Source organism: Haemorhous mexicanus, chromosome 18 (genome assembly GCF_027477595.1).
Source record: "Haemorhous mexicanus isolate bHaeMex1 chromosome 18, bHaeMex1.pri, whole genome shotgun sequence".
NCBI classification, from domain to species: Eukaryota; Metazoa; Chordata; class Aves; order Passeriformes; family Fringillidae; genus Haemorhous; species Haemorhous mexicanus.
Genome location: NC_082358.1, coordinates 9,335,192 through 9,362,453, shown reverse-complemented (window position 1 = coordinate 9,362,453; position 27,262 = coordinate 9,335,192). Strand labels below are relative to the sequence as shown.

Here is a 27,262-nt window from a genome sequence, read left to right as displayed (position 1 = left end):
ACCAAAGCCCTCTCCTCCTTCCCCTCTGCATTTTGTACCTCACCCCCAGCCCAGGCACAGAAATTGCCCTGACTCAATTCATATCAATTTTGGGAAAAACTGAACAGACTGCAACAAGGCTCCGCTGAGGAGCTGAATGTGGGTGATTGAGTAAGAAATAGAACAAATGGTGAATAATCCAGCTCTGCTCAGCTTGGTGAGAACGTCCCTCCCCAGGAAGTGGGACCCACAGCACACTGCAGCATTCCACTGGGACAGGACCCATATAACTTCTTTATTGAGCTCTCTATATATAGCTAAAATTCATGGGTGCCATAATCCATTTAAAAACCACCAAGATATCTACAAACATTAAAAGGCTGTAAGACTGATGGTCTCTTTTAAGTAAGAAAAAATAATCTCCAAGCTAAGGAATGTAGCCCAAAGGAAAGGGAAGCTGCAGCTGTAGCTGCAGGTACCAGGAGCAGGTGGCCAAAGGAGCCTGATGTTGTAAGAAGGCAGCACAGTGTCCAGCAAAGGGCCCCTTCCTTGGGGCTTCCACATCCCAAAAATTCCTTGCAAGATGTGCTGGTGCCACCTAAGCAAGGGGCAGGGGTAGCATGAGGATCCCATCAGTGGATTGCACATGTGTTACCTGGCTCAAGGGAAATGCTCCCAACACAAGTCAGGAATCTCTCCAACAGAAAAAGCTACACCACTGCAATTCCCACTTCCCTTTCCCATCCCAACTCTGCAGCCACCAACACCACAGCACCACTGGGCAGAGGGATTTATGCACCACAGGCACCCAGCTTTCCCCAGCACATCACGACACCAGGAATCAGAATACCACATTCCTTGCCCAGAAAAGCAGGATATAGCCCCCATGGGAGCACAAGAGGCTGAAGGACAGCACACATTGAAAACTTTTAAACTTGTTTTTATCCTGCAGTTTCTGCCTCAGTCTTGAATCCTTGTCCAGCCTGGCTCCCTTGCCATGTCTACCCTGTGCTTTGAACATCATCTCCATTCCCCTTCCCAAACTCTTCCACTCTCTTCCAGCAATGGCACAAAATCCCTAATCAAGAGCCTCTCAACTCCCAATGCCTCTCACTCACCTTTGGGAAACTACAATTCCATGGGACATCCGTGATCTACACCCTCTCATCAGCTACTCCAGAGAATGCACAAGAGTTTCCATTATGAACCCAAAGAAACAAAGGCTTTTGCTTCCAGACCAACCTGCAAGCAAAGGCCTTTCTGCTCCAGGGTTAGAAGATCCGTTCTTGGCTTTTCATCTGTTTTGGCAAGAGGCTGAAGCCCAGCTTGGTGCAGCCAGCACTGACAGGCACCTTCCCAGAGTGCTGGGAGCCTGATAAGTGAAAAGGTTTCTGCTATCAGACCCACTCTTCCCAGTCAGAATCAAGGACAAGACCACACTCGAAGACAACAGAAGGAAACAAAAAAAGAAGCTGTATTTTATACATATTCTCCAACAAGTAATAAGGGAGTTTCTCCTCCAACTAAATACATGGGATAATGCAAATCCACAGACCTGGATACAGCTGCTATAGCCTCAGGTGTAAGACAGTACAGCTTCTCATTCTATGATCACAAGAAATTCAGGAGGTTGGGGTAAAAATACTACACATCACAAGTGTAGAAAATTGAAGACAGTGTACAAAGGGTCCCAAACACAAAGCTTTCCCTCTCTCGAGTTTGCTTTTTTCTATCTGCACTTGGAGGGAGCCATCCCAAACCTCCCAGCCACAGGCAGTCACAGCTGTATAATAGCACAGTCTCCCAACAACTCTAAATAAATGTTCTTCCTTCAAAAGGGCTTTCAGGGATTGCTGAGTTTTGCCTTGTTACTTCAAACCACCACTGTGCTTAATGAACTCAAATACCTAAAAGAATAAGCTTTACTATATACATTTAAAAATTGAGGAAAAGTTCTCTAAAAATATGCTTTTGAATTTGACAAAATGCTCCAGCTGCTCAGGTTGGAGGAAGACCTCCAAGCTGTGCAGCAGCTTGTTAGCAGAGATCAAACTAAAGCACCTAAAGAAGAGGAGTCAGCCCAGACCTTTCCCTGTGCTGCTGGGCTGCTCCCAAGACTCCACCCATCTCCTTCTAGGACACTCAGTGTATTCCAACAGCAACAACCCAGACAAGGAACCAACATCAGATGGGCCAAACACTAAAGGGGGACAGGGAACACATGCCAGGGCCAAGAACAGAGGGACTGCCACATGTCAGAACCCATACAAGCACTAATTAAAGCTTGTGTTTGCAGGGGGAATCAGGAATCAACATGGAAATACCAACAGAGCCTCACAAGACTGCTCCTGTCTCCTACGTGACACCAGCTACAATGTTCTCATGTGCTGCAGAAGCTGATGGCCATGCTGGGGAAAGAAGGAAGCAGCTTTTCCTTTTGGGAGAAAGCTCCTTCCTATCATCATCCATGTCCTGTCCTTCGAAATCTGTGCCACTGAAAGGGCACCACGAGCAGGTTAAGTCCTACAGGGACCTCTGAGGCAGCTGAGGCCAGCACACTCTAGAAGGTATTTTTCAGCTTGGCTGCCACAAGCACAAGAATCTCTCCAATCTTTTTCTGCCAATTCTCTATGTCCTTGGAGACATCACACCAGAGCTCTCCGTGGCGAGGTTCGGCATTCTCACAGCGCTTCTTCACCTCTTCTTGTTGCTCCTACAGGGAAGAGAAATGACAGTTTGTCCTGGTCTGTTCCAGAACACAGCCAAAAACTGAACCCTCCCTGATTCACCCTCCCTTCAGTCTTCTGAAGATTATGGTGGGGTTTGGGGTCTCTTATTCTCAAAGGAAGTCCAAGTCAAAATTCAGAAGCAGCAAGTCTCCTGCCTGGCTGAGCTGCAGGTAAGCAAGTTCTGGCTATTGAAAAGAAACTGCAGCAGAAACTTCCTGTGCATTACCACCTGCAGGAGCTGTGTCAAGTGAAAGGTCTCTCTGAAGTCAGAAGATAAACACCCCCATCATTTCAGCAGTAAAAACTGCTGTAAGAGATTAGAGTTGGCTGTTCCTCTGGCTGTGTTCACGTGCAACCTGCACTCAACACTTGGAAAGAAACAGCCCCAGTTACACAAACCCAGCAGCACAATTCCCGCACTATCCCCTCTGAGCAAGCTTGAGCTTTACAAGAGGAAGATTCATTTCAGAGATTTTTGCATGAACAAGCAGAACTGTGGACAGCAAAGTGGCCTGAAACACAGCTCAGCTAATGACAGCACCCTTGAAAAGCCATCACAGGCCTGTTCATGCTCATTCATGACCAGGCGTGACACCCAGACTCCCCTGTGACCACAAAGGCAGGAGCAGTGGCAGTGGGCTCAGCCCAGCACTGCAGCAATCCCAGGACTGGGCAACCCCTGCCAGCCAGGGACTGCTGCTGCCTCCCCTGTTTCCAGGCACACACTCACCTCTGTGCCATGCTGGAGCTCAAATTTGTAGAAGAAGGCCCAGGCATCCCCCAGGTCAGAGTCTATCTTCACTGTGCGGTGGAACCACTCTCTGGCCTTGGTTATTTTCCGCTCGCTCCAGAACAGCCTGGTGGGAAAAGCAGAGGGGAGCTCACAAACAGCCTCACTTTAGAGGAAGATAGCAACCCACAAGAGCTCCAGCTTAAAGGCTCTGCAGGTGTTCCAGTTCCCTGCTCTCCCAGGAAATAAACAGCAGATTTTTAGGCAACTTGCAGACCATCCTGCCCCTGGGAAGGGAAGGGAGTGAGAGGACTGAAAAGAACATCCAGCACTTCCTATTCACTGCCCCACACTGAGGCAGGACAACTCGGAGGATAACTCAGCCCCAGGCACAGACAGGCTCTGCTGAGAGAGGAAGCATTACCTTTGCTGCCTCATTGCTTTAATTTTGTTGTTCTAGATTTGGTGTCAAAGAGACCGGATTACATGCCTACATCTATTCCCACTCCTTCAATTTCTTTACATTTCAAGTCAATTTTAGAATCTAATAATTAAATAACTTCTGAAAGCTGGTAACTGACTGCTGTATGGTCACATGCTCACACCTACAAAGCCTGCTGGAGTGGAGTGGAGCAGACATGCCTTATCAGCCCCATTTTCCAAGGAAAAACAAGTATGGAAGCTTCTGCACTCAAACACTAGCCTGACACAGCCCCACTGCTGCCATTTCATCCAGGCCCTGGTCAATGCTGAAATTTCTCCCCAGTAATGAACAAGCCGAGTCAAGAGTCTCTTGGTTTCACTCCTTTGCATTAAAGAGTTCATTTGAGCTATAAGGTCTTTATCAAATCAGCCACCCCTCATAAAGAGCTTAGCCTGTCATAAAATTATACAGCTTATGTGATTGTTTTTAAGCCCTATAATACTCTTGATTGTTCTGTGTTAAATAAACTGTGATTTACAAGAGCACGAACAATGATAGCAGAGGTTTAACACCTGCAAGCAGTGGCCATTTTCAGGAACATATTTAACAAAAGTTTGTCACAGATGTGTGACACTCTGTACCTACAGAGGCAAGTCCTGATGGGTGGTGGAAGCTGTTTATGTTGGGATTAGCTGTTAAACAGCCTGAGGTTGCACCAGAAGGGGCCTGGGAGCAGTTGCCATAAAGCAAAAGTTAACATTTTTCTCACTTGCTGCTAAAGCTGAACAAGTCAGCTGTCAGGATCTGGCAGAACTCAGTGTTGCAGTCACTGGAGTGTATCCTACAGTTTTCTTTGGCTTATAATGTAGAGTTGTGAAAGAATTGGGCAACTTTGAGCAAAATGTCTCCTGTATTAACCTCTTCTGCTATTCACAAAGGGAGAAAAATAAGTTTGTTTCTATCACAGCTGCTGTAAGGTTGCTCTCACATCAGAGCAGGATGCGGAACACCTCAATTCTAACAGTGGGTTTTAATCACTGGAATTCTCACAACTCAGCCTGGACAAGAAAACACTTCCTAGTAGATTATCTTCCCATTTCATAGAAGCAAACTACAGAATGGCTGGTGGTTTGTATTCTGGCAAAGGGCACAGCTGAAGAACACTGACATAGGGGACATTCAGGAGCAGAATATCTAGCTCAGAATTTAAAAAGACACCTGACAGAATCTAGGATAGAGAGAAAAGATGAAAACTACAATCAGCCACATAAAACTTGAAAAATAACTAAAAAAATAGTCCCTATGTTCACAGATAGTTAAAACATATCTTGAACCACTTAATAAAGTCCAGTTCACCTGACAGCACAGTGAAATCCTCTTCAAGGGACAGAAATAAAGCAGCTTGCAGGGTGCCAATACCCACCACTGGCAAAGGGCTTTGTGTGAGTGTATTCCTGCCTGTGCCAGTCCCAGACCCACCAGAACAGCTTAAGGGCAGGCTGACATTCCCCACTTGGAATCAAGGGAGAGATCTGTACAGTTACTAGGAGACAGCTGGAGAGCTGCTCCTTGCTTTGGGACTTATTAGAGCTGCTGCAGCCAGAATCACACGGCTGTACTGGAGTGCAGTGTTCCATCCTGGAAGCAGCCACACACAGACATGGATATTTTTACTGCATCAAGCACAGAAACTCACTTGGCCACAGCCAGCAGGACATGTGGGTCATGTTCACACTTCTTGAGAGCATCCACACTCTTGGTCTTTCGTTGCGGTCGCGCTTCAAGGAAAATTGCTTCTGACCACAGGATCCCTTAATGAAATCAAGTAGGAAGATTGTTTAGTGTTATTTTGAGGTTAACCCTCCCCACCCTGGTATCAGGCTAGTGCTGTGCATCACAAGCAGCACTACAGCCCCCACCCTGGTGGTTATTCACCCCCAGCCTCATCCCAGACCACGCTTCTCACACAGATACTTCATTCAGTACATGAATTTTTAGCTACTGTGTGCGCCACACTGGAGCTTCAGCTCTGGGGGTTTCTGTACCACAACTCCTGCAGCTCCAGCACTGCCCAACCCAGAGCTCTGCCTTTTCAGATGACACACTGCAGACTCTGAGACAGAGAGGGCAAATCAGCATTTCCAAAGGGAAAGGTATCTGTCTGTTTGAACAGGCAACTGCAGTGGCAGAAGTCTCAAAAAGTGCAAAGTACAGTCTGGGAGCAGTTTCAAGGGTGCTGGAGTGCACCACAGTCTTATTGATGCTGGCTCCACACACACTGATGAAGGACAGAGTAGATCCAGGAAAGCTGGGTTTAATCCCTAGCTCCTCTCACTGCCAAAAGCAAGGAAGGAAATATGCTCAGGGGAGCATGAAATCTGCAGATTCTCATGTCAGCCAGGCACACCTGATCACTTCAAAGCAAAGCCTGAGAGCTGGTGTCTGCCAGGACTCCATCAAAGCACTCTCGCTTCCCACAAACGGCACCACGGGAACACACACAGCTTTGATAACTGCAGTGATGGACAGGAGAGAGACTCTCTTCTTCTTGCTCTTTCCATATAGCATCACAAATACCATAATATTTTTATTTTATTCTTTGTGCAGCCTACCACCCATCAGGAATCAATTCAGGAATCAATGGACCCAAACCTCTGGTTTACATGACTGCAGGTGGCCAACCAGCCAAGTCCTGCAGCCTTTGATTCTGGTTTGTTGAGGTCTAAGATAAAGATGGAAGCAATTGTTTAAATAAAAACTGAGATCCTGCTGCCCATTTCCATAGCAACAAGCAGATCTGTAAAACAGCCTGTGATGACAAACACTCATTAGGTCATTCACAAAAACAAAGCAGGATTTTGGGTGGTGCTGCTTTGGTGACCCACTTGCATGGAGAGTACCTTGCAATGAGTTTATGGTGTCATAAAAGTCACTTAATTCCCAATTATTTTACTGAGACTTAAGCAGCCACCAATTAAACACCCTTCAAAACCTAGCCTGAAGGCAAGCCAAGCCTTGCCCTGAAGTAAGTTACTACAATTTGTAGTTATGTGACATCTTCTCCCCAAAGACGTCAACATGTTTAAATAATTAAGTCTTCGTGCAATTCTGCCCCAAAATAGGGATGTGATAGGCACTTTATCCTCCTATCCCAAGAGGCAAATGTTTCCACTGCTGGTTAGAATTGACTTACATCATATGACCTCTTAGCCTTTTCTTACATGAGCTAAAATAATCAAAAACCAGGACTGAACATTTATGGTTCATGATCCTCTAATCATGACAGTGGTGGAAATTCACTGCCAGCACAAGTTATTAAACTCACAGTGGTGCAACCAGTGCAGGCAACCCAGCAACTGGAAATCTCCTAAGGCCAGCTGTACTCCAGAGGGACAGGGAAAGCACCATTCTTTTTCCACTGAACTTCCTAACTACAAACACTTCTTTTATTTTAAACCTTGGCAGACTTCTACCAGCTTCCGATAAAAGCCCACCCATATCCAAGATGCTTTTGCAGGAAGCCTGGGCACAAACTGTGGACCATGAATCCAATAACACACTGGATACTGCAGAAAAATGGAACAACACCAACCCGTGATCCCTCAGGTGTGAGAGAGCACACAGTAACTTGTATTGTTCCCGAAGATCCTCAACATTTCCTTTGCAGAAGGATGACTGCCACCTCTCCAAAACACCATATTCTGAGACTTCGCCAGAAAGGATATCTTGGGAAAAAATGTGATTGTATCAACTGGGCAAAACCATTGTGTTTAAAGTAGAACTGAGATCCAGCTCACCTGAATTGGGGCACTCTTGCAGTGCCTTGGCCATCAGTGTGTTTGCAATGTTCTTCAGCCCAGCTCGGTATTCCAAGCGCACAGACTCCAACCTGGTAGGGAAGAGACTCTGATGATATTTATGACAGCATTCACTAGGCTAAAACAAACACTCGAGGGTCACTGGAAACTGAAAACATCTGCCCATATTCTGAATATGTGTAGGTGACTGACATCTTCCCATTCCTCTCCATCTAAAAATAAATGTGACTTTTATTCCATAACGGCCCAGATAAAAAACAATCTGAAACCAGGATTGTAACAGCAAGGAAAGAGCTCTGTGCATGCTGCATGCTCTGTGCACTACAACTATCAGTAAAGAAATAACTACTTCCCAGATCCTTACAGTAGCTAGCCAGGACCACAAAAGCTTTTCTGCTATTCAGAGAAGTTATTAGTCCAGAAGAAATTCCAGGATGGGCATGGTCTTAAGTCCCAAGCTCAAATGGCTGACATGACGTGAAATAGCTGTCCTGAAGAAGATTGAATTCGTAGCCCAAATTCAGTTCAACTCCACACAACTCACCAGAGATCTGGATTCTTTGGATTCTTCAGGCGAGACTTTTCCAAGATGGCTCTTGCTCTAGTCAGCTGCCCAACTTTCTCCTCCAGCCTGGACAGCAAAAGCCACAGGGGTATGGAATGCGGGCACTTCTTCAACTGTTTTTTAAAAACAAGTATGCTCATAGGTAAATTTGAAAAAAAAAATATCTTGTAATTCCTATAGAAAAGAACTTCCCTCCCTATATCCTCCTGGAGAGTTTAAGCAGAAGAGAGACTGAGTTGATAATATCTCTCAAATTTTTCCAGTTAATCTTACAGCACAGAAGTGAAGTTTTTCCTGTACCCAAAATAGTCAGGTATATCAGGTATGACTGAGTTATCCCAGCAGTAAGAGAAAGAACTTACCTCCCTTCACACAGCTACAATTTGTGCTCCTTCTGCAGATGGAGGGCTCTCATACATCCCCAAACCACAGCAGAGTGTGCAGGGAGTCATTAGGATATGGACCCTGGCAGAAACCTGTGCCCAAATGACTTTGATGGCTGTCGACTTTGAGCATTCATACCCAAGGACACCAATTACCATTTAAAAGAGAGAGTAGTGCTCTGCAGGCCACCTCCTTTCACAGTGTGCATCTAAGGGCTGCTGAGGAAGATTTTCTTTTATAAGTTCTGGTTTTAGTCTTTACAGGTCTTAGAGAATTACTGTGCAAAGCCTTTTTTCCTGCCTGTGAGGAGTCAGGCATACAGAGAACTCTCTCAAGCAAGAAAGTCAATCTTGCATATGGGTAATGGGTAAAAGAAATTCTTGCTTATTTCATTTTTTTTTTTCTTTTACTGCCTTAATCAATGACAGAAATAATATCTTTGGCTATCCATTTTGATTCAAAGACAGACATCTCTCCATGCCAGCAGCACAAAACAAATCTGCAGTAACATCCATCTTACCCCTTGATTATAAGCCTCTCGTGCTTTCTCTACCAGCTCTTTTTGTTCCTCAATTTGTCCTTTCATCATCCACAGTTTGGGGAAGTCCTCATAGTGCTTCAGGGCTTCCTCACAGAGCTCCTGGGCTGCAGCAATGTTCCCAAGCACCCATTCCAACTTCACAGACTTCATGAAGACCTGGGAACAAAGCAGAGCTGTTTACCACCAGCAGCCATTAGAAAACCATTTATCTGCCAAAGCAGCAGGTTCTCACTTTCATGTATCCTTTCATGTATCACATTAGAATGTTATTGATTAGCTACAGTTTGAAGTAAAATAAAAATTAAAATATCAGTGTTAAATAATAGCAGGAACAAGTAACAATAACAAAGGTAAATGCAAATACTAAAGGAGTTGGAACAGTTTGGTCCACCTGTATCTCACCTATTTACATAATTATTAACATAGATCTGGCATTTGCATTATCACAGAATCACAGAGTGGCTTGCATTGGAAAAGTAGTATTTGCATAAAGAGCACAGCTTTAACAGCACAACCAATTAACAAACCTGAGCTTCCTTCACCAGCACAATCTGATCTCCTCAGATCCAAGCTACCAAGACAATATTTTCTTACTATTGGCTTCAGGCTCTGTTGTCCTGCGCATTACAACTGGTACATGTACTTTTCTGTCCCCCAAATCCTTCCTTCTGGCTAAGCAGGGAAGTCACAGCTATGAGAAATATATTGCAAACCAAAGGCTCTCTCACTGCTCTCTGATCCCCATCCTCCCCATTCCCAAACTCCCCCAGCTGGGACCTCACAAGAGAGGCAGCAAGTCTGAGAGCAGAGCTTCAGCCACAGCTGCAGAAGCTCCCTGACTCAGGGAGGAAGAGGACAGTTAAAAAGATGTAGGATGTAACAACAGCTGAGGGGGAGGAACAGAGGACAGAGATCAAACTAACTTTTCATTTACTTGGACAAGTTAAAATGCTTTTGTACAAAAAGCTGAAAATGGACAGTTTATCATACCAGAGGTAGCTGGAGATAAACACAGGAGTGTGACTTTAAGCACCAAACCACCCCAGAGCTGTCTTTAGTAGAAGCATAAGTGAGTCTTCTGTGAAAGCATTTTCTCTTTTTTCCAAGACGTGCTTTTATGCAAAGCAAACATTACACAAACAGCTGTAAACTGGGAATTTCCTGACTTTTGCCATTTGTATAAAAAACCAATTGAAACCCTTCACTTGATCCTGGCCTTTTTTTCCCATCATGCCACGACTTCGTGTCGCAATTCGAAGCGCTCGGCAAAGCGGCCACATGCCCCGGAAGGCAATGGCAGGGAGCCACAGGGTCAATCCCTGTGGCCACAGAACTGAAGGAACTCCTCCTTCCGTCCCAAATCCCCCGTGGCCAAGAGGCCTGAGCCTCTCCACCCTCCACACATCCTTACCCTGGCTGTGGGGGCACTGCTGCGAGCCTTTGCCAGCAGCCTCCTCGCTCTTTCATACTCATTGTTCTCCGACTCGAGCTTCACGGCAGCCAGCCAGATCTCCTCGCTGTTGGGGTTGGCCTGCAAGAACACAAAGTGACAGACAAATGCACACAGTGAATCAACAGCAGATTTAATCCTCTGTTTGATCCAGATTAAAATTGAAATCAGAGCTTTGTCAATCCACAGTAGGATTTTTTTCAGTGCAAGCTCCTCCCAGTCTTCTTTGACCTTTGAAGTTTATAGAAATCCTCCAAAACAGATGGGCAACACAAAGATATATGCCAGTTTAGAAGTTGGATGCTTCTCAATTGTTGAAAAGCAGTAATGCTTGATCTTCTGAACTTCCAGTTTAAATACTGAAAACATCACAGGGTCTGCCACAATGAGACCCTCATTTTATTACCCTCAAGCAAAAAAGCTGCAGCTTTAATTCCCCACTGAGGTCTGTGAAAACTCTTCCAATAAAAGTCATTTCAGTCAAGAACTTTTCAGCCTAGTAACAAAGAGCACTGAGAACAGATTAAGGAAGTATCTTTTACCTTCCATTTCAGGACCTGTCTTTTTTTTTTTCTCACTTAGCTTTTAAGCCTAATTCCCAGTGTTAGAAGCACTCTGCCTATCTTTGCTACAGCATCCAGCAGGCAATTCCCTTCATTAGTGGGTTTGATCCAAGACATAAGTAATGCAGTGACCTCATTAGGGCAGACCACAATCCTTCCCTTCAGGTGACCCAAGACAACAGGATTTTGATCCATGCTACTAAAACTGATGGTTTGCAAACTCATAGAATCACAGGCTGGTTTGGGATGGAAGGGACATTAAAGGGACATCTCATCCCAATCACATGGGTAGGGACGCCATGCACCAGACCAGGCTGCTCAGAGCCCCATCCAACCTGGATTTCAACACCTCCAGGAATGGGGCAGACACAACCTCTCTGGACAACTTGTTCCAGCTCAGAAGCTGGTGTAGAACTACTAAAAGAGCAGTACCACAGCCTTGCTTCCAGCTTGCTGCTATTTTACAGGAGAACATTTTGTCACACAAAGCAATCAAAGAACAGCGGAAGTCTCCATCATTCTGAAAGGCAGCAGGAATTAGATGTTGACAGAAAAATTCCTGCTCTGTATTCTTTACCTGTCACATTTAACACCTTCTGACAAGTGTAACAGACCCACCTGGAAAGCCAGGGCCAAGATGCTTCTGGCTGCTGGCACATCTCCTGCCAGCCACTTGGATTTGGCTCCCATGAGCCACAGCACCTCTGCTTTGGGACAGTGAGCAACAGCTCTCTGCAAAAGAGCCTCCAAGGATTCTCTGAAGACAAGAAACAGCAAGTTACAATCCCTCCAGGTACTGCCAAAGGCAAGCTCTCTCACACCATTTTCACTATCACTTGGTGTTATAAATATTGTTGCAAAGTCCAAAGTTGTAAACCTTGATAAGTTGTTTCATAACAAGGAAAGGGTGGGGTCTTTTTTCACAAGGGCTCTGAAATCAGCATTCCACAAACGGGTCATTGTTCAGACACCTTTGATAGCCCCTGTGGAAAGAGCCCTCACACAAACAGCTCCTTTCTCTTGAAAAGAGTCATTCTGCTTAACAAACCTTTCTAGAAGCTGAGACAGGAAGGCTTTCAGAATTATTAGATGAGGTTGGCTTGATCTTATTCAATTTATTTTTTTCTCCTCTGGCAAATACACTTTTCAGGTAGAATATGGGGCTTAAAAGCCAGCCACCACTGGGAAACATGGGAAAACAACATCAAAAGGGAAGGTCTATTTGTTCCCAGCAAAAAAAGAGGCTCAAATGAGGAAGAACTCAGCATCTGCAGTCACTTCCACAACATAGCCTTGTTGGCCTTAATAAAGATGATTCCATGTGTATAAGTGGCCTACTGCAGAGATTGTTTGCTTTAGTCTAAGCTGTGGGCAGAAAGTTTCTGACACATAAAGCTTTGTGAATAAACTTTAAAAAGAGCCTGAGCTGTAACAGTATAACACCAATCTTAACTCAGAATGTGATACACATTCACAGTGTTTAATCAGAACATACCAGAGATGCTTGGACACATTCAGCTATGAAGTAGTTTATCTATGAAAACTAAATAAAACACATTTTAGGTGATTTGTATCCCTATATTTTTCCAGAGGTGCCTTCTCAAAGACAATTGTTCCTACCTTGTCTCTTCACAGCTATTTTTACCACGTAACCCCTATTGCCAAGAACCATTTTATGACTCCATAAAACTTAAGGATGTTCTGAACACAACAATAACAAAGAAGGTCAGACCTGCAAAAAACGTCAGCGAGTTTCATCCAGCTGCACTAACTCTGCACTTGCACCACACCAGGGACCATGCTGTAGTTTTCCTTCACCCCCAGCATGTCCCCCTGTCACAGGGATTGTGCAGCACACATACCTGGTTCCATGGTTCTTTTCAAAGTAGGCTGCTCTCAGCCACACACTCTTCTTGCTCGGGAAGACTTGCAAGGCATAGGCATAAATGGCTCGGGCACACTCCAGGGCATTATGAGCAACACACTGAGGGAAAACAGATCAGGACTAAGTCAGCTTAAGGGAGAACTGGAATCAAGAGCAAGCAGGAATTACACATGCACAATTCAACCCAGAACTCAGTAACTCGGTATAATCCATGAATTGAGGCATTAATAGAGAACAGAACACTTACAATCAGCTTTTTAAAAAGAAGCAGGGAAGGAATTTCCAAGTATCCCTCTACAGAGCACAAGAATCCCTGGCCTTTCAATGGGACTGACACTCACAGGCCAGCTTGAAACATCAGCAAGGCATTGGAAAGGATCTCATGTTAGCACTTCATTTTGTTATTTCACAGGCAAAACCCTAAGCACCACAGCATGTGCCCCCCACTGCTCTGAGCCCAATTTAAGGCCAGTGAAGTTGGACATTTCTCATGCTGAAATATGACTTACTTCTTAGCACATGTTCAAACTATTCCCCTAAAGCAAAAAAAAGCCTGGTAAAATTTTTGCCCACTCCCTTGCCCAGTCTTACATTAACTCCTGAGCTACAATGGTTATGCCTTGAAACTCAACTCCCAGCTCCTTTACTCATAACTCAATCTCTGCTGATGTCTCACACTCACCAAAAAAAAAAAAAAAAAAAAAAATTCCACACCAAGTTAGCACACAGGCTATACCAATATCAACTTTTTGTTCAGTAAAAACTCAAATCTGAATAAAGCTCTATAATAACCTCCTGAGGCAGAGAGTGGCCAAAGGCAGGCAGGTGGTGTGGGAATCACATCCACTTTCACTGACAAAGCCATTTCCCAGGCACCAGTGCAATTTCCTCTAATGAAAAAACACAAACCCACAATAAAACAAAACCAACAAAAAGCAGCATCCCAGCTGGACATACACTGTCTGCATCTTCCATCCAGGTGTGTTTCCGATCTTCTTCCTCGATCCCGATCCCAATCACAGCTCTCATGATCGCCTGGCACGTGGCCACACTTCCAGCTTTATCACATTCCTCGGCATCCTAAGAGCAACAGGAAAGCCCTGCTCATTCTGAGAGCTCAGCACAAGAGGTTAAAGTCTGTAATGGCAACTCCTCATGCACAAACACAGAGACATTGTGGTCACTGCCACAGCACAAACATCTCACTGCTCCAACACACCCTGACACTGAGCAGGAGCCTGCAGCCACCAGGAAGGTGCTGCAGCTGTACACAGAATCATTCACAAGCTGCTTAAGAAACAGATCACATCAAATCCATCCACTGAAAAGGTGACAATGTGTGATCCTTCCAGACCCAGAAGTCTTTTCCTACAGCTCCACAACCCTGGGCTAACCCAAGCAGGGACCTGGCCAATAAAAAAAGCAAAAATTTCACAAGGAAGAACTGTAACATCAAAAGCCCCAACCTTCTTTCAGCTTTGAGATGATTAAGTCTCAATAAGGGCTTAGCAATAACTAAATTTAAGAGTATCCCATCAAGCAGTGTAAAGTCAAAGGTGCAAAGACTCTCTCACCAAACCATGTATGGAAAAGTGGAGTTTCCTGACTCAAAGCTTTCAGAAAGCCAAGCATGTCTTGCTTAAACTTGTTGAAAAGCCCTCTGATCAGATAACAGAAATGGAGCAGTTCTAGTACTGAAAAGGAACTCGAGAACACAATGATGCAGAGTTTGTGCTCGTGGATTTTTTAAAAAAGAAATTGAAATTAACCTTTCATTGTTTTACTGCTGTAAGGAAAGTCAGAATTCTTTTAGATGTTAAGAAGGATATCCATTTAATATTAAATACTTCATTCATTATCAATGCTCTTAAGCAGTATAAGATTTTGCTGCCTTGGCCCACTGTAAATTATTTTAGTAGGAAATTGCTTTAAAGACTTATGATCAAACAAAGCACAGAACATATTCAGGAGGAAAGAGTTTCAGTACAGGACTAACAGAATATTTCCTACATGCTGCAAATGCAGTATTTGTATTGATTTCTCATAATGCCATTTGACAAAGTGAGGCAAACAAATACCTGTCAAGCCAAAAGAGACATATGCAAAAAAATACATAAATCCTTCACTGAAGGCTTTAAGCCTCCATCCTACTTAAGGCAGCAGCTGCTTCAACTTGAAGCTACTTATCTTCCATGACAGAAGCAAACCAGACATTTCTCAGCAAAACACATGTGATGTTACCCCAGAGTATCACATATGGCCTTGACCCTACTCAGCTTTTTAGTCTCATCTCTTGTCTCTTCACAGGGACCTGCACTGACAAGCCAGGTGCAAAATGACTCTGTCCCATAACCAGCAGCAGCCTTCAGAACAGCACCTGAAGAGTCCCCCTGGGCCTTCAAGACTGAGCACATACCTGTATCCACTGCTCCCTGTTGATTTCCACCCCGTTAGCCCTGAGAGATGTGATGGCTCTGTCAATGATTTTCTCCACCATCTGGGTGTTTCCATTGGCTTCCTCCAGTTTGGCAGCAGTGATCCAGATGTGCCGATCCGTGGGGATATTCTCGCGGGCTTTGTTAAGGACTTTACGAGCGTTCTCATATGTCTCCAGCCTTGCCAGCGCCAGCCACAGCTGCAGAGCAACAAAAGATGGATTTGAGATGAGAACAAGGAGATGACAAGGCTGCTGTATGGCAGTGTCAGCCCACAGAGATAAGCAGCTTCACGCTGCTTGCTACTGGTTGGCAACAGTCCTCAAGCACTGATAGGAGGCTGTGGAATACCAGTGGAGAAGAGGAGAAAGAGGCTGCTACTGTCCTTCAAGCTCAGTCCTGATCATCGCTGGGTATCATCCCCTCTGCTGGGTGGTTATACTCCTATTTTCTGTTCACATCACCTCTCAAACAGCTGAATTGAGCACTCTGGTTTGGTGTTTCAGAAATGAATAACTTTTAGATTCACCAGGTTAAACGTTCACTTATTTTCCCAACTGTCAAGGCACCACACATGGACACAAACATGGCTCAGTGCCTACAGCAGGCACAGCTGTGCACTGCCATGGCTAACCTAACAATTACACACCAAAATGAGGCATGTAATGACCACCAGACAATTAATTCCAAAGGAAAAAAAACCACATTCCACTACTCATCATATCTTTCCCACTGTGGCATGAAGTACATGGGAGAAAACCCTGTGTGGAGAAACACTGCTCACCCTGCCTTTTACCTGCAAAGCTCTACTGCCAGCCTGAAATGGGGTGCAGAGGGTTTTTTATTACACTTTTTTTTTTTTAAACTCACTTCAACACTGGTTGGACAGCACTCCACAGCCCGGCTCAGCATGATCCTGGCATCCTCAGGTTCCTCCAGCTCCACAGCTGCTTTCCACAAACGTACCGAGTTTGGAACATGCTCAAGGGCTAGAGAAGCAAAACAATTATGTCAATAATGATAAAATAGTTTACCAATGAGATCTGTATTTTCTAAACATGATATAATAAAGGATTTGTGCTATTACAAGGAAATGTCCTGAAGGAGGGAAAGGAGGGAATTTACTTATTTGGGCTCTTGCTTCAACAATGAGAATTTTAAATCAGAAAATAAAACACTTAATCATTTTAATTGGAAACAGGTTTTGGAGAGCCAAGGGCTTTTTTGTTGTACATGCTGTAATTGCATCCTCCTCAGTAAAACACCTGGCTGAACAAAGCCTCCAGTCTCAGCAAATGGGCAGCTTAAATCACACCGGGTCTGCCTCTATAGAAAAGGAGCATCTTCAACACTAAGTAATAATACAGCCTTGTTCCTTACATGTTGAAACTACCCCTTCACAATGCAGTTTTCCTGTAAGCCTCTCCTGACTGCTCAATGGACCCCAGCTTAACTTCCCAAAAAGCTGTTGTCCTGCCATGCAAATATAAAACAGGAAGCATAAATACTTAAAGGTCTCGATGACAGTAAGCCATGAGTACCAAGTGAGCTTCCAGCAATCCAATATGGACTCCATCTAATTAGGATTCTTCAGGGCTTCCTTAATCTTGTCCCAGAGTTAGCTGCTGCTGGTAGAACTGCATTCTCTGCAGCCTGTCCTACATGTGCTGTCTGAAACATTAAATGCTGAACAACAACTTTCCTCAGCCCATCTCGTTAAGAGAGATTGAGAAACCAAAGGGGTTTTTTAGCCTTTTGTCACTCCAATTTGCACCCCAGACTGCTGAAATCAGCTGCATTGCAGCATTACTTTCACTGCTTCCATGGTGACTGTACACAAATTTGCCATAGTTACAGAGGACTGAGCACATCCCTCTTTAATAAAGCAAGCACAATCACAGGGACACAAAAATGAGTGGGAAAAGGCATCTAAAACCACTTTGGAACTAGCTGGCCTTCCAGGCAAGGCTGTTCTTTGAGGCATTGCTGCAGAGGTACAGTGCTGAGCCTCAACTCAGAACACATCCTACCCTGACACACACAGAGATTTACAACAAGCTTTAACCATTTGTCTCCAAATCTACAGCTGCAGGAGATTTTCCTGAAGAATTTAAGTGAGTGATGTCAGCCTCCAAGATCTGAAATCTGAAAGCATCACTCTGCAGGACAGAACATGTTTTCATAAACACAGAATTTGATTTTTAGACCTCAAGCTGTATTTCAGCCACTCAGCTTGCTGGGTCTCCAGTCAGACGGAGGCTTTAAAAACTCCAGAGGTTCTGCTGGATGGCAGGAATGCACACAGCAAACAGAGAGGAGAAATGCATTATGGAAGGTCACACTTCAGTGACATTACGTGGCACTCAGGCTTTTATATTTTGGAGAAATAATGGGTTATGCTGCCACTTAAGGCTCCAAGCTCCACATTACTGATGCTCCCTAGGCAGCAGAGGAGCACTGTGAAGCTGTTAACAGGCAGAAACTGGAAAGAGAATGATAAATCCAATTCCATTCCACTATCAGCTTTGTACCAAGAGATTAGGTAGGTGGTTCCAAAAACTGAATGTTTTTCTCTTCATAAATACAGTGTTTGAAGCAAAGCTCAGTACTTAGTGGGTAAGTCACTGCTCTCACACAAGACTCTCCCCTACCTGAGCTGGGCTCACAGATCTATTTCTGCTCTTTTAAAAGTGTTTTTCTGTGACTGTTCCTGAGAAAGACATGCAGGGTCACAGGAGCAGCACTTCACACCATGCTGCACTGCAGAGCCAATAGAAATGAAAAAAGCTAATGAATAGTTAATATCTGAACTCTTAAGAACTTCAAATCCAAACTTTAAGATGCCTTTCATCCAGATGTAGTAAGAGGTCATCTCACTAGAGATCTGCAATTTTACATGCAAGAGGTAAGAGGTAGGAGGCAACTAATTCCTTTGAACCTAAACCACTCAATACTGCAGACAGCTTCACAATGATTCAGTAAATGTATTAAATCCAGACCCTTTTCACTGTCTAGATTAAAGGCAGGAGATGTAGCTAATACAATTCAGTAGTCATGAAGGAACTAATCTCTACTGATACAGGCCCAGCTACTTAAAGTAATCAAAGAATTCATATTTTGAACATCTGAGGAAGAACAAACTGCTGTTGAAGAGATCATTGTTTGGAACAGACAGTAATTCCATGAAAGAGGAAAACCTCCAAGTGCAATCAATCCAAGAAAATGTAAGGTTTCAGGTAAGCACCACAAAGAAAGGCTTTTTGTCCTTTTGTCAAGGACAAAACTTGCTACACTAAAGGAGATCCTGCAGCTCAACAGGCTGAATGATATGAGAACCCCAAGACCTCTAAAGCTCCTCCAGAAGCAGTTACTGAGGCGTTTAACAGGCTACAAGCAAGTAGGAACAATCAATTGAAGTATCTTTTCCAAAAAGCATCACAAGGTGACATCTAGAGCACCTTTTTATCCTTAGAACATAATTTTTAATTGCTTCCATCTACTAATCGAATTGAGATCAAGCTGGAACTGGCTTAGGTAAGTGAAATACCATTTTGGAATTGTTCAGTACAGCAGCTTTCTGCTGAAGGATGTTTTACAAGCACTTCAACACTTTTGTTCTTTAGCTCAACAGCAGCAAGTTTCACCATTGCTACACAAATTGTCAACTGTAATTTCAACAAGGAAGCAAAAAAAGCACCTGAACTTATGGCCACATCTTGAACAATTTACAACACAAGACAGAGAGTGCAATGCCTTCCTTCCCTGAGCCCCCAGGAGCTCTCACCTTTCCTAAGGACACGTTTCTTGGCACGGATGTCAGTCTCCAGCTCTGCTGCTCTGATATAGATCCGCACCGACTGCGGCAGGTGCCGCACAGCCTGGGCCACAACTGCCTTGGCTGTATCTCCAGGCTGAAGCCGAGCAGCTTCCAACCAAACATCTTCACTCTGTCAGGAAAAACAACCCAGCTTCCTTTACGTCAGAACAAGAATATAAAATCACAGCTCCTGGCTAAGCAGGTGTTTTGTAATACAGTAGACAGTGAAGCTGTACCAGGCAGAGCCTCAGTCAAGCTTAACAGAGATTGTGCTGCTCATGAACCACAACTTTTTCCTACTATCCCACAAGGATCAGCAGGGAAGTAAAGCAATTCTGACCTTAGGGCACATCTCTGTTCCTTTCATGATGAGGTTTCGAGCCACCTGGAGTTTGCCAGTGACCTCCTCCAGTCGGGCTGATGCTATCCAGGCTGGTGGATGATGAGGATTGGTCTCTCGGACGGATTTCAGGAGCAAACGGGCTTTTTTGATATCACTAAAGGAGCAGGGAAAAACAGGAAGGAAAAGTTTCAGCACGTCGGGAAACAATTCTGAACCAGGATGTGCTCCAATCCACAGTAACCGTGACCTCAAATTTTTCCATACTGGAGACACAAACTACTTGCTACTAAAACAAACTCACATTTACACACCAAGACAGCCAGATCACAGTGAAAACCAGTTAAGTACTTAAGCAAGATTTTTGGGAATTACAGCTGGGCACTTGCAGCCAGAAACTGATAAGCCCAAGCACTGATGTAAGTCAAGAATTAGCATCAATATTTGCACATACTGCTCTGATTTAAAGAGCAAGTCTTTATGAAACACATGTCAAGCTCCAGGCTAAAGAGGTTCTCAGAGGTCATCAATCAAGCCTAAATTAGCAGCACAAAAGTACAATTAACCAGGTTATTTCCTGGCTGGCAGGCAGCCACACACTGCCATCACTCTGGCATGGAAACAATCTCCACAATTGATGCATCCAGGTTAGATGCTAATACCTCAGCTGAAAGACTAGACCAGATCTCATGTTAAAAGAATTCATCCTCAAAAACTCACCTGGCATTTCTTACAAACCAAACGCCAGCTGAAAGCACCCACTCAGACAGATTTCCATTTACATGTAGGATCAGTGCCATTGCTAAGAGGATAAATCTGTTAATCCTTCTTAAACTTACTTGATATCTCCTCCGTGTGTGGGAATCATGGAATTCAAGTCTGTCAAATATCCTTTTGGGTCCACTACAGTCTGGCCACTCACGGAGTCCGACACCTGGGAAAGTCAAGTCACAGCTGCTGAAACGACCACTCACAGCCCCTGAACACCTAAAAACACACTGTGGCTCTAAAAAAATCCTAAATATTCATTTGTTTCCAAAAGCAAGAAAGGAGGAAAACACAAAGCCTTGCTTATTAGTTTTTTTCTATTTCTAAAATATACAATTTTAACATTAAAATCCAGACAAGAAGCAGGCTGGTGATAAGCAGTCACCCAAAGCTTGTAGCTGGCAGGGCTACAAGCTTTTACACCAGTGAAAGCTTGTAGCCCTGCCAGCTAAAAGCATTCTTTTCAGAATAACCACATTTAGATGAGAAAATCAATGATAAAGAAGGCAAAAATCAGCATTTTCCAGGAGTTTGTCCTGCATCCCTACATAGGACAGAAGAGATGCTTCCATTGGTAGCATCCTGTGCTGTTTGCCTCAAGGGAACCTCTGCTATAACCAGGCAGTCTATTCTCCTATAATGAACAAGAATTCCCGGGACAAACCAGTATTTCTCAGGAAATTCTATTCATTTTGAGGGAATGAGATTTAGGGAGAGGGACTACAAAATTATTTCACAGCTCAGCTGTTCTTGGATCTTCTAACACCCAAGAGAATTTAACACTTTTCTAAAACCAGTTACAGATCCTGCCTTCCCACATCCTTACCTGGCTTAACCTCATATCCATCAAGGTGTTCCTGGCTTGGCCAATCTTCCTCATATCCAATTCACCTGTCCCAGGTGTCATCAAGCCTGGTGTCATTCCTCCTGGGTATGGAGTATTCAAACCCCCTGGATATGGAGTATTCAGTCCACCAAATTGCTATAAAAAAAAAAAATAGAGTGAGAAGGTAATTCCTAAAACACCATCTGAGATTTCAAAAATAATTCAGACTATTGGCTGATTTACACTTCCCCAGAAGCTGCAGGACACAGATGTCCAACCCCCACAAGTACTTCTGATATGGCTTCTCTGGATCCCAAAATATTTCTCATACAGGATTTGCAAATCTATAGGTAATTACTAAAGTTTAGTCAAGTCAGTGAAATAAGCAATGAGAATGTGAAAAATTCAAGCACAGGTATCTGAACTTGGCACATTTAAATAAGAATATCTGCAAAGAAGTCCCATGGACACCTGGAACCAGTCTAGGGCCAGTCAGCTTCTCCTATAATTCTATGACCACAGTAGATTCTGGCCACAGAGCAACAAGCTAAATTACCTCATTTTCAGTTGACTGAAAGGCAAACAATTTTTTAACAGAATCGCCTCAGAATCAGGCAAACCATTAAGTGAAAGCAAACTTTATTTTCTGTTCCCTATGTGCAAGATGTTATTGTAGCAGAAATGGCTTTGCTCACCAAAACTATCACCACTTTGCATTCAGCAAATAGGAAAAGAAACACTTTCTTCCGTCTTTAAAACAAGAACCAGGTGTTCTCTGCTTATCCCCATGTTTTCTCTGGTAATGGCTGTGCACTCAAAGTCCCCAGCAAGCACACAAGTTTAACATTCAGAATTCCTTTGGCAGACTCACAAACCACACCAAGTTTTTCGGTCAAATCCCCGTTTAACACTTGTCTCTAACCCAGTTTGGCCACAGCTTGCCCAGGTTTGCTGTGTACTCACTGTCTGGCGTGGGTCCACTGAAGTGTGATTCTCCCCTGACTGCAAATGCTTTGCAAAGAAGCTGTCAGGGACAGGAGTCAGCTTCTCATAGCGAGGATTCCTCTGCCGCTTGTTCCTGGCATCCCCAACCTCAGGAATACTCAGCCACTCCTCCTCAGTCACCTCTGCTAATTTCCGCTGTTCAGACAGGAGTTGTCATCAGTATTTGCTGCAGAAATGGCTTTTGAAGTACTCTAACTCCTTAATAGATTTATTTTCTTGAAATAATTCAAGATCAATTAATCATTTAAGGGTCAGACTTTTTTCCTAATCCAATGTACAAAAGAATTAGATTCGTTTAATTGGAATTTGGTTTTAGTCCAGACTGAGATTCCAAATCAATTTTGTTATTAGATTCAGTGCTACAAACATTCAGATTAATCCTAGTGCCTGGAGCATTGAGTGGTTTACTACTAATCATTAGACAACAGTTTAAACAATACATTTTACTTAAAAGAAGATTTAGAGTCAGGAGATTCTGCTCAGCTACTCCTGCAATGCCAACAAGTTTTCAGTTTCCCTCAAAGACAAAGAGTAGCACCTTCCACAAAGCACAAAACAAAAATGACCAATATCCAAATTTGCAGAAATTTCACTGCCTTGTGTACCCACATGAACAGTGTTTATTCTTCCAACAGAAAGTAATTCTAATCTGGAGAATATCAAAGTACTCCTTTGCCAATAGACAAAATCTGAGCAAAGAAACAAACACATACAAAAGAACACACAGCCACCTCTTGTATCTCACAAAAAGTCACATTTCAGACATTTTTTTCCTTACTTTCAAGTCTGAGAACTGCTGTTGAATTTTGGGTCGTTCCATACGGTACTTTTCTATTTCCTCTTTTTCTCGTTGTTCCCTAAAGAAAAGGAAAACTGAGGCTATGCTCAAAGTGACACTTAGAAAGTCTTTGATTAAAGTGTTGACATAATAGAAAAATGTGTTTGATAAGAGTTAGGGCATGAAAAATGGTACTTTTTCCAAGCTTAGATTATCAACATTATAACAAGAGATCCTTTATCCAAGAAGAAAGTATTGTTGCGTAAAAACAGACACCTCCAAGTGAACTTCAGTCTCTGACCTCCTCTTAATGAGAAGTGAATTTAACAAGTAACACATGCTGTTTACAAGCAGGAGGTGATTTCCCTTACGATTTCCAGTCTACTGTGCAGTCTGTGATGCATCAATATCAGTTACTCAGCATCTCCCCATACCATCTTAATGAACTACAGTGACTCTTAATTAACTACAGTGAAGTAATTTAACCACATCCACTATCAAAGCAAGTGGTGCAAAATACCTGTCATCTTCAATTAACCAGAAAACACCCCCTGCCAGTGCTGTAGCTTATCCTACCTCCTTTCCTTCCTGCGTTCATCCATCCTCTTATCCAAAGCTGCATAAATAGCATCTGCTTCTTCATCATCTTTTTCATAGGGGCCACTTGAGAACAGGCTCCCAGCGTAGCCATTGAACTGGGAAATTGGAGATGAAAAAAAAGAAGGAAAAAGGAAAAAGTTTTTTTAAAGTTCCTGTTATGTTCCTGCAACAGCCAACAATCACCTGAAAATGCTCTCACAGGCTGCTTCTGACAACATTGCATCAGACTAACACATCCCTAAATAAAAGCATCCTCCTTCTACCACCCATGGTGCTGTTTATTGTCCCACACCACTTGAAGCAAAACTGCTACAAAATTGCTTCTTTCAAAATTGCTTTTCCTCTGAACCACTTCTATTCAGCAATAAATGAGATCCCAGGATAGAAAAGCCAGTCTCTTCCATTAACCACTTTCTCTTTTTACACCAGTGAAAGCAAGCAGAAAGAAAATCAAAACATTCAAGCACCCAAAGTGGGAGTTAAGAGACTACACAGGCCACTTAAGGACAATATATGGCACAGAATCACAGGGTCATTTAGGTTGGAAAAGTCCTCCAAGATCATCAAGTCCAATCTTGTCAAAGCACACAAGCTTTCATTTGCGAAGAATAAAAAAAAAATACAACCCCTGAAATACTTAAACTAATTCTTATTTATAGATATTTTCTCAAGACTCTCAGGACTCTGTATCAGTAATTAAACCACAATCCATGGAGCAAGGACACAACAAAAATCTGAAAGCACCATGCCATTGTGCATACTGAGGTCTCAACCAATAAATGAAAATGCTGCCTGCAAACTACAGGAAATTCTGGGTTTGAAGCCTCACCTAAGAGTGGGGCTCCTACTGACAGAACAAGAGGATACAGTCTCAAGCTGCACCAAGGGAAATATAGGTTGGATATTAGGAAAAAGTTTTTCACAGAAAGGGTGATAAAGTTCTGGAATAGTCTGCCTGGGGAGGTGGTGGAGTCACCATCCCTGGATGTGTTTAAAAAAGCCTGGATGTGGCACTGGGTGCCAGGCTTGAGTTGAGGTGTTGGCACTGGGCTGGACTGATGATCTTGAAGGTCTCTTCCAACCCGGTGATTCTGTGAGTTTGTAGCAAGAGCAGGGAGCTCAGGGACTCTTGTTCCACCTGGGAAAAAAAAAAGGATGATGAAAACCTCCTCACCTCATCGTAGTTGGTGTCATTCAAATCCTCATCATCATCATCTGCAGTCTGGTTCTTTTTCATCTGGTCACCCACAGTTCTCTTGCCCGGCGGCGCGTGCCGGTCGTCCACGGGGTCGTTGGCATCGCGGGCAGGGCCGATGTCAGAGCGGGTGGTGAAGCCCGTGGCTCTGCAGGGACAAACCAGGGGCTGCTCAGCTCACTGCACCCCAGCCTGCCACAGTCACTGCTCAGGACAGGCAGATCATTGTTTTGGGAGAGCGGCATCAGGCACTCCCCACGACCAGCATTTGTAAAGCCAGGAGGGGAAATGGCCTTAGAATCATGGAACGGTTTGGGTTGGAAGGGACCTCTGAGCTCACACCATTCCAACCTCCTGCCACGGGCAGGGACACCTTCCACTATCCCAGGTTGCTCCAAGCCCCATCCTCAGACACTTCCAGGGATTGGGCAGCCACAGCTCCTCTGGGCATCCTTTTTTGGGGAGAACTTTTCCCACAAATGCACTGCAACCACCCAGCTCATGGCTCCGCCACCCATCCCATGCATGGCCTCCTTCCTATACTCTGTCTCTGGGGCCCTCAGCTGACCCGGCAGGCTGTAGGGCACCACGGGCTGGGGTCTGGGCAAGGGGATGGAGCTCTTCTGAACCCCCACACTCGCCTGGCAGCACCTCGAGGGGCACAGCCAACAGGATCTCCCCAGGGAAGGTAAGAGCAAATCAGTGGGGGACGAACACAACTCACACCCAGCAAACACACTCTAAAAAATGGTCTCAACCAAACCCTTCCACTGTTCCCTCAACAAAAGCCCCCAGTTTGATCCTTTTTCAGACGGTCCCATGCACACACAGGAACAAGATCAGGAGGGACACAATCCCGGTCTGAAGCACCGGGAACTCATCCTCGGAGCCAGGCTCGCTTTTAAACACAAACCCGCCCAGACAGAGAGCGAATGCGAGCCATCAGGAAGGGACAACATTGAAAAGCCGCGCAGGGCCACCCCGAGGGGACAGGGATGAGTGGGGCAGGGAGGTGGGACCCAGCCGGGCGGCGAAAGGGCTCGGGAGAGCCTCGGGGCCCGGCGGAGCGACCGGGCTGGGAAAGGACCGGGGTGGGGGGGCCAGGCCAGGCCTGGCGGCGTCTCACCCGCGGCCCAGCCCTGGCACGTAGCCCAAGGGCGCGGGCATGCCCAGGAACGGCTTCTTCTTCTTGTTCATGATGGCGGTGGCGGCGAAGCTACACCGAGGCGAGACCGAAGTGGGACCGGAGCAGAACCGGGAGAGGCTGCGGGGGAAGCGGAGGCGGCGGCGGCGGAAGCGGCAGCGGGAGCAGGCGGGGCTGCCCGGGAGGGCAGAGCGGCACTTCCGCTGCCGCCGGGGAGCAGCGCGCCCCCTGGCGAGGCGGAGGTCCTGAGGCGTGGTGAGGAGGCCAGGGATGATGAGGATGGAAAAGAGGGAAAGAGGATGGTGGGGATGAAGGTCCTGGGGATGTTGAGCTGTACTGTCATGGAGTTTAATATTTATAGTTTAACATTTATTGTAATTTATTATTTTTATTGTTATAGGAAACGAGTAACGGCTAAGGAACACCCCAGGCGGCGAGCAGCCCTGCAAGGAGCAAAGCTGATAATTTTGAGCTGTGTTTAACAACCACCAGGCAGAATGGGGCAAAAAAGGGGGGAAAAGGGCCGGGATCATCTCAGGAGGGGCTGGAGCTGGACAAAGCTGCTCACCCTTATGTCCCCAGCCCTTGCTTGCAGGGCTGTGAGGTGTGAGCCTTGCTTCCCCCATTTCCTCCTGCTAAAAATTTCCGAGCCCATTTATCTCTGGGAGCAGAAGATTTCTGCTCATTTCACCTCATGAGCAGGTTTTCTGCTCATTCCTTCTGAGGGGTCTCTCACTTCCAACTCTGCTGTGTGGTAACAGCAGGGATGGCCATGCCAAGGCACCCCAGGGGTGAGGGGTACAGGTCAGAGCTCATCCCTGTGAAAAATGAGTATTTTATGATTGGCTTTCGCAAATATTAAAATGAATATATGTGTTATGTTAGAAAGTTATGCTGTATTAATTTTCTTCAGTAGTGTGTTAGCTATAGTTTTAGGTTATAACATAATATAAAAAATGAATATGCAACAGGCTATTGCTTTTAAGGGTTAATCCTCTGTTAACAATGGTCCTTTTTCGGGCTTATGCTGCCCAGAAAAAGGTACCCAGACGTCCGTAACTCTTTGTTTCTATTGTCTCGTATTGTCCTAATCCAAATTGTCCAAATTATTATTACTGTAATGATATTATTATTTTTATAACCATCTTATTACCATTAAACTTTTAAAATTTTAAAAACAAGTGATTGGTGTTTTTCCCATCCCTCCTTCCCGGGGGTGTCCCAGGAGCTCCTGCCTCAGTTTCCCCAGCAGAACCCCTGGACAGGCATCCCTCACCCACCCACAT

The 27,262-nt window shown here is 44.6% G+C and overlaps 1 protein-coding gene across 1 annotated transcript; it reads right to left on the bottom strand.

The window, feature by feature from the left end:
- Positions 1–1,435: 1,435 nt before the first annotated feature.
- PRPF6 (pre-mRNA processing factor 6) lies at positions 1,436–26,148 on the bottom strand. The gene is made up of 21 exons (XM_059862429.1): positions 25,959–26,148; positions 24,812–24,980; positions 23,614–23,732; positions 23,038–23,116; positions 22,218–22,394; positions 21,255–21,410; positions 20,500–20,594; positions 19,661–19,817; positions 19,288–19,450; positions 16,374–16,492; positions 15,485–15,703; positions 14,026–14,148; positions 13,046–13,167; positions 11,802–11,940; positions 10,582–10,701; positions 9,150–9,326; positions 8,225–8,358; positions 7,660–7,751; positions 5,559–5,673; positions 3,439–3,565; positions 1,436–2,692 (listed from the first exon to the last, which is right to left on the bottom strand). The coding sequence occupies exons 1-21, from the start codon at positions 26,027–26,029 to the stop codon at positions 2,540–2,542; spliced, it is 2,826 nt and encodes a 941-aa protein (XP_059718412.1). The 5' UTR covers positions 26,030–26,148; the 3' UTR covers positions 1,436–2,539.
- Between the last annotated feature and the right edge of the window lie 1,114 nt (positions 26,149–27,262).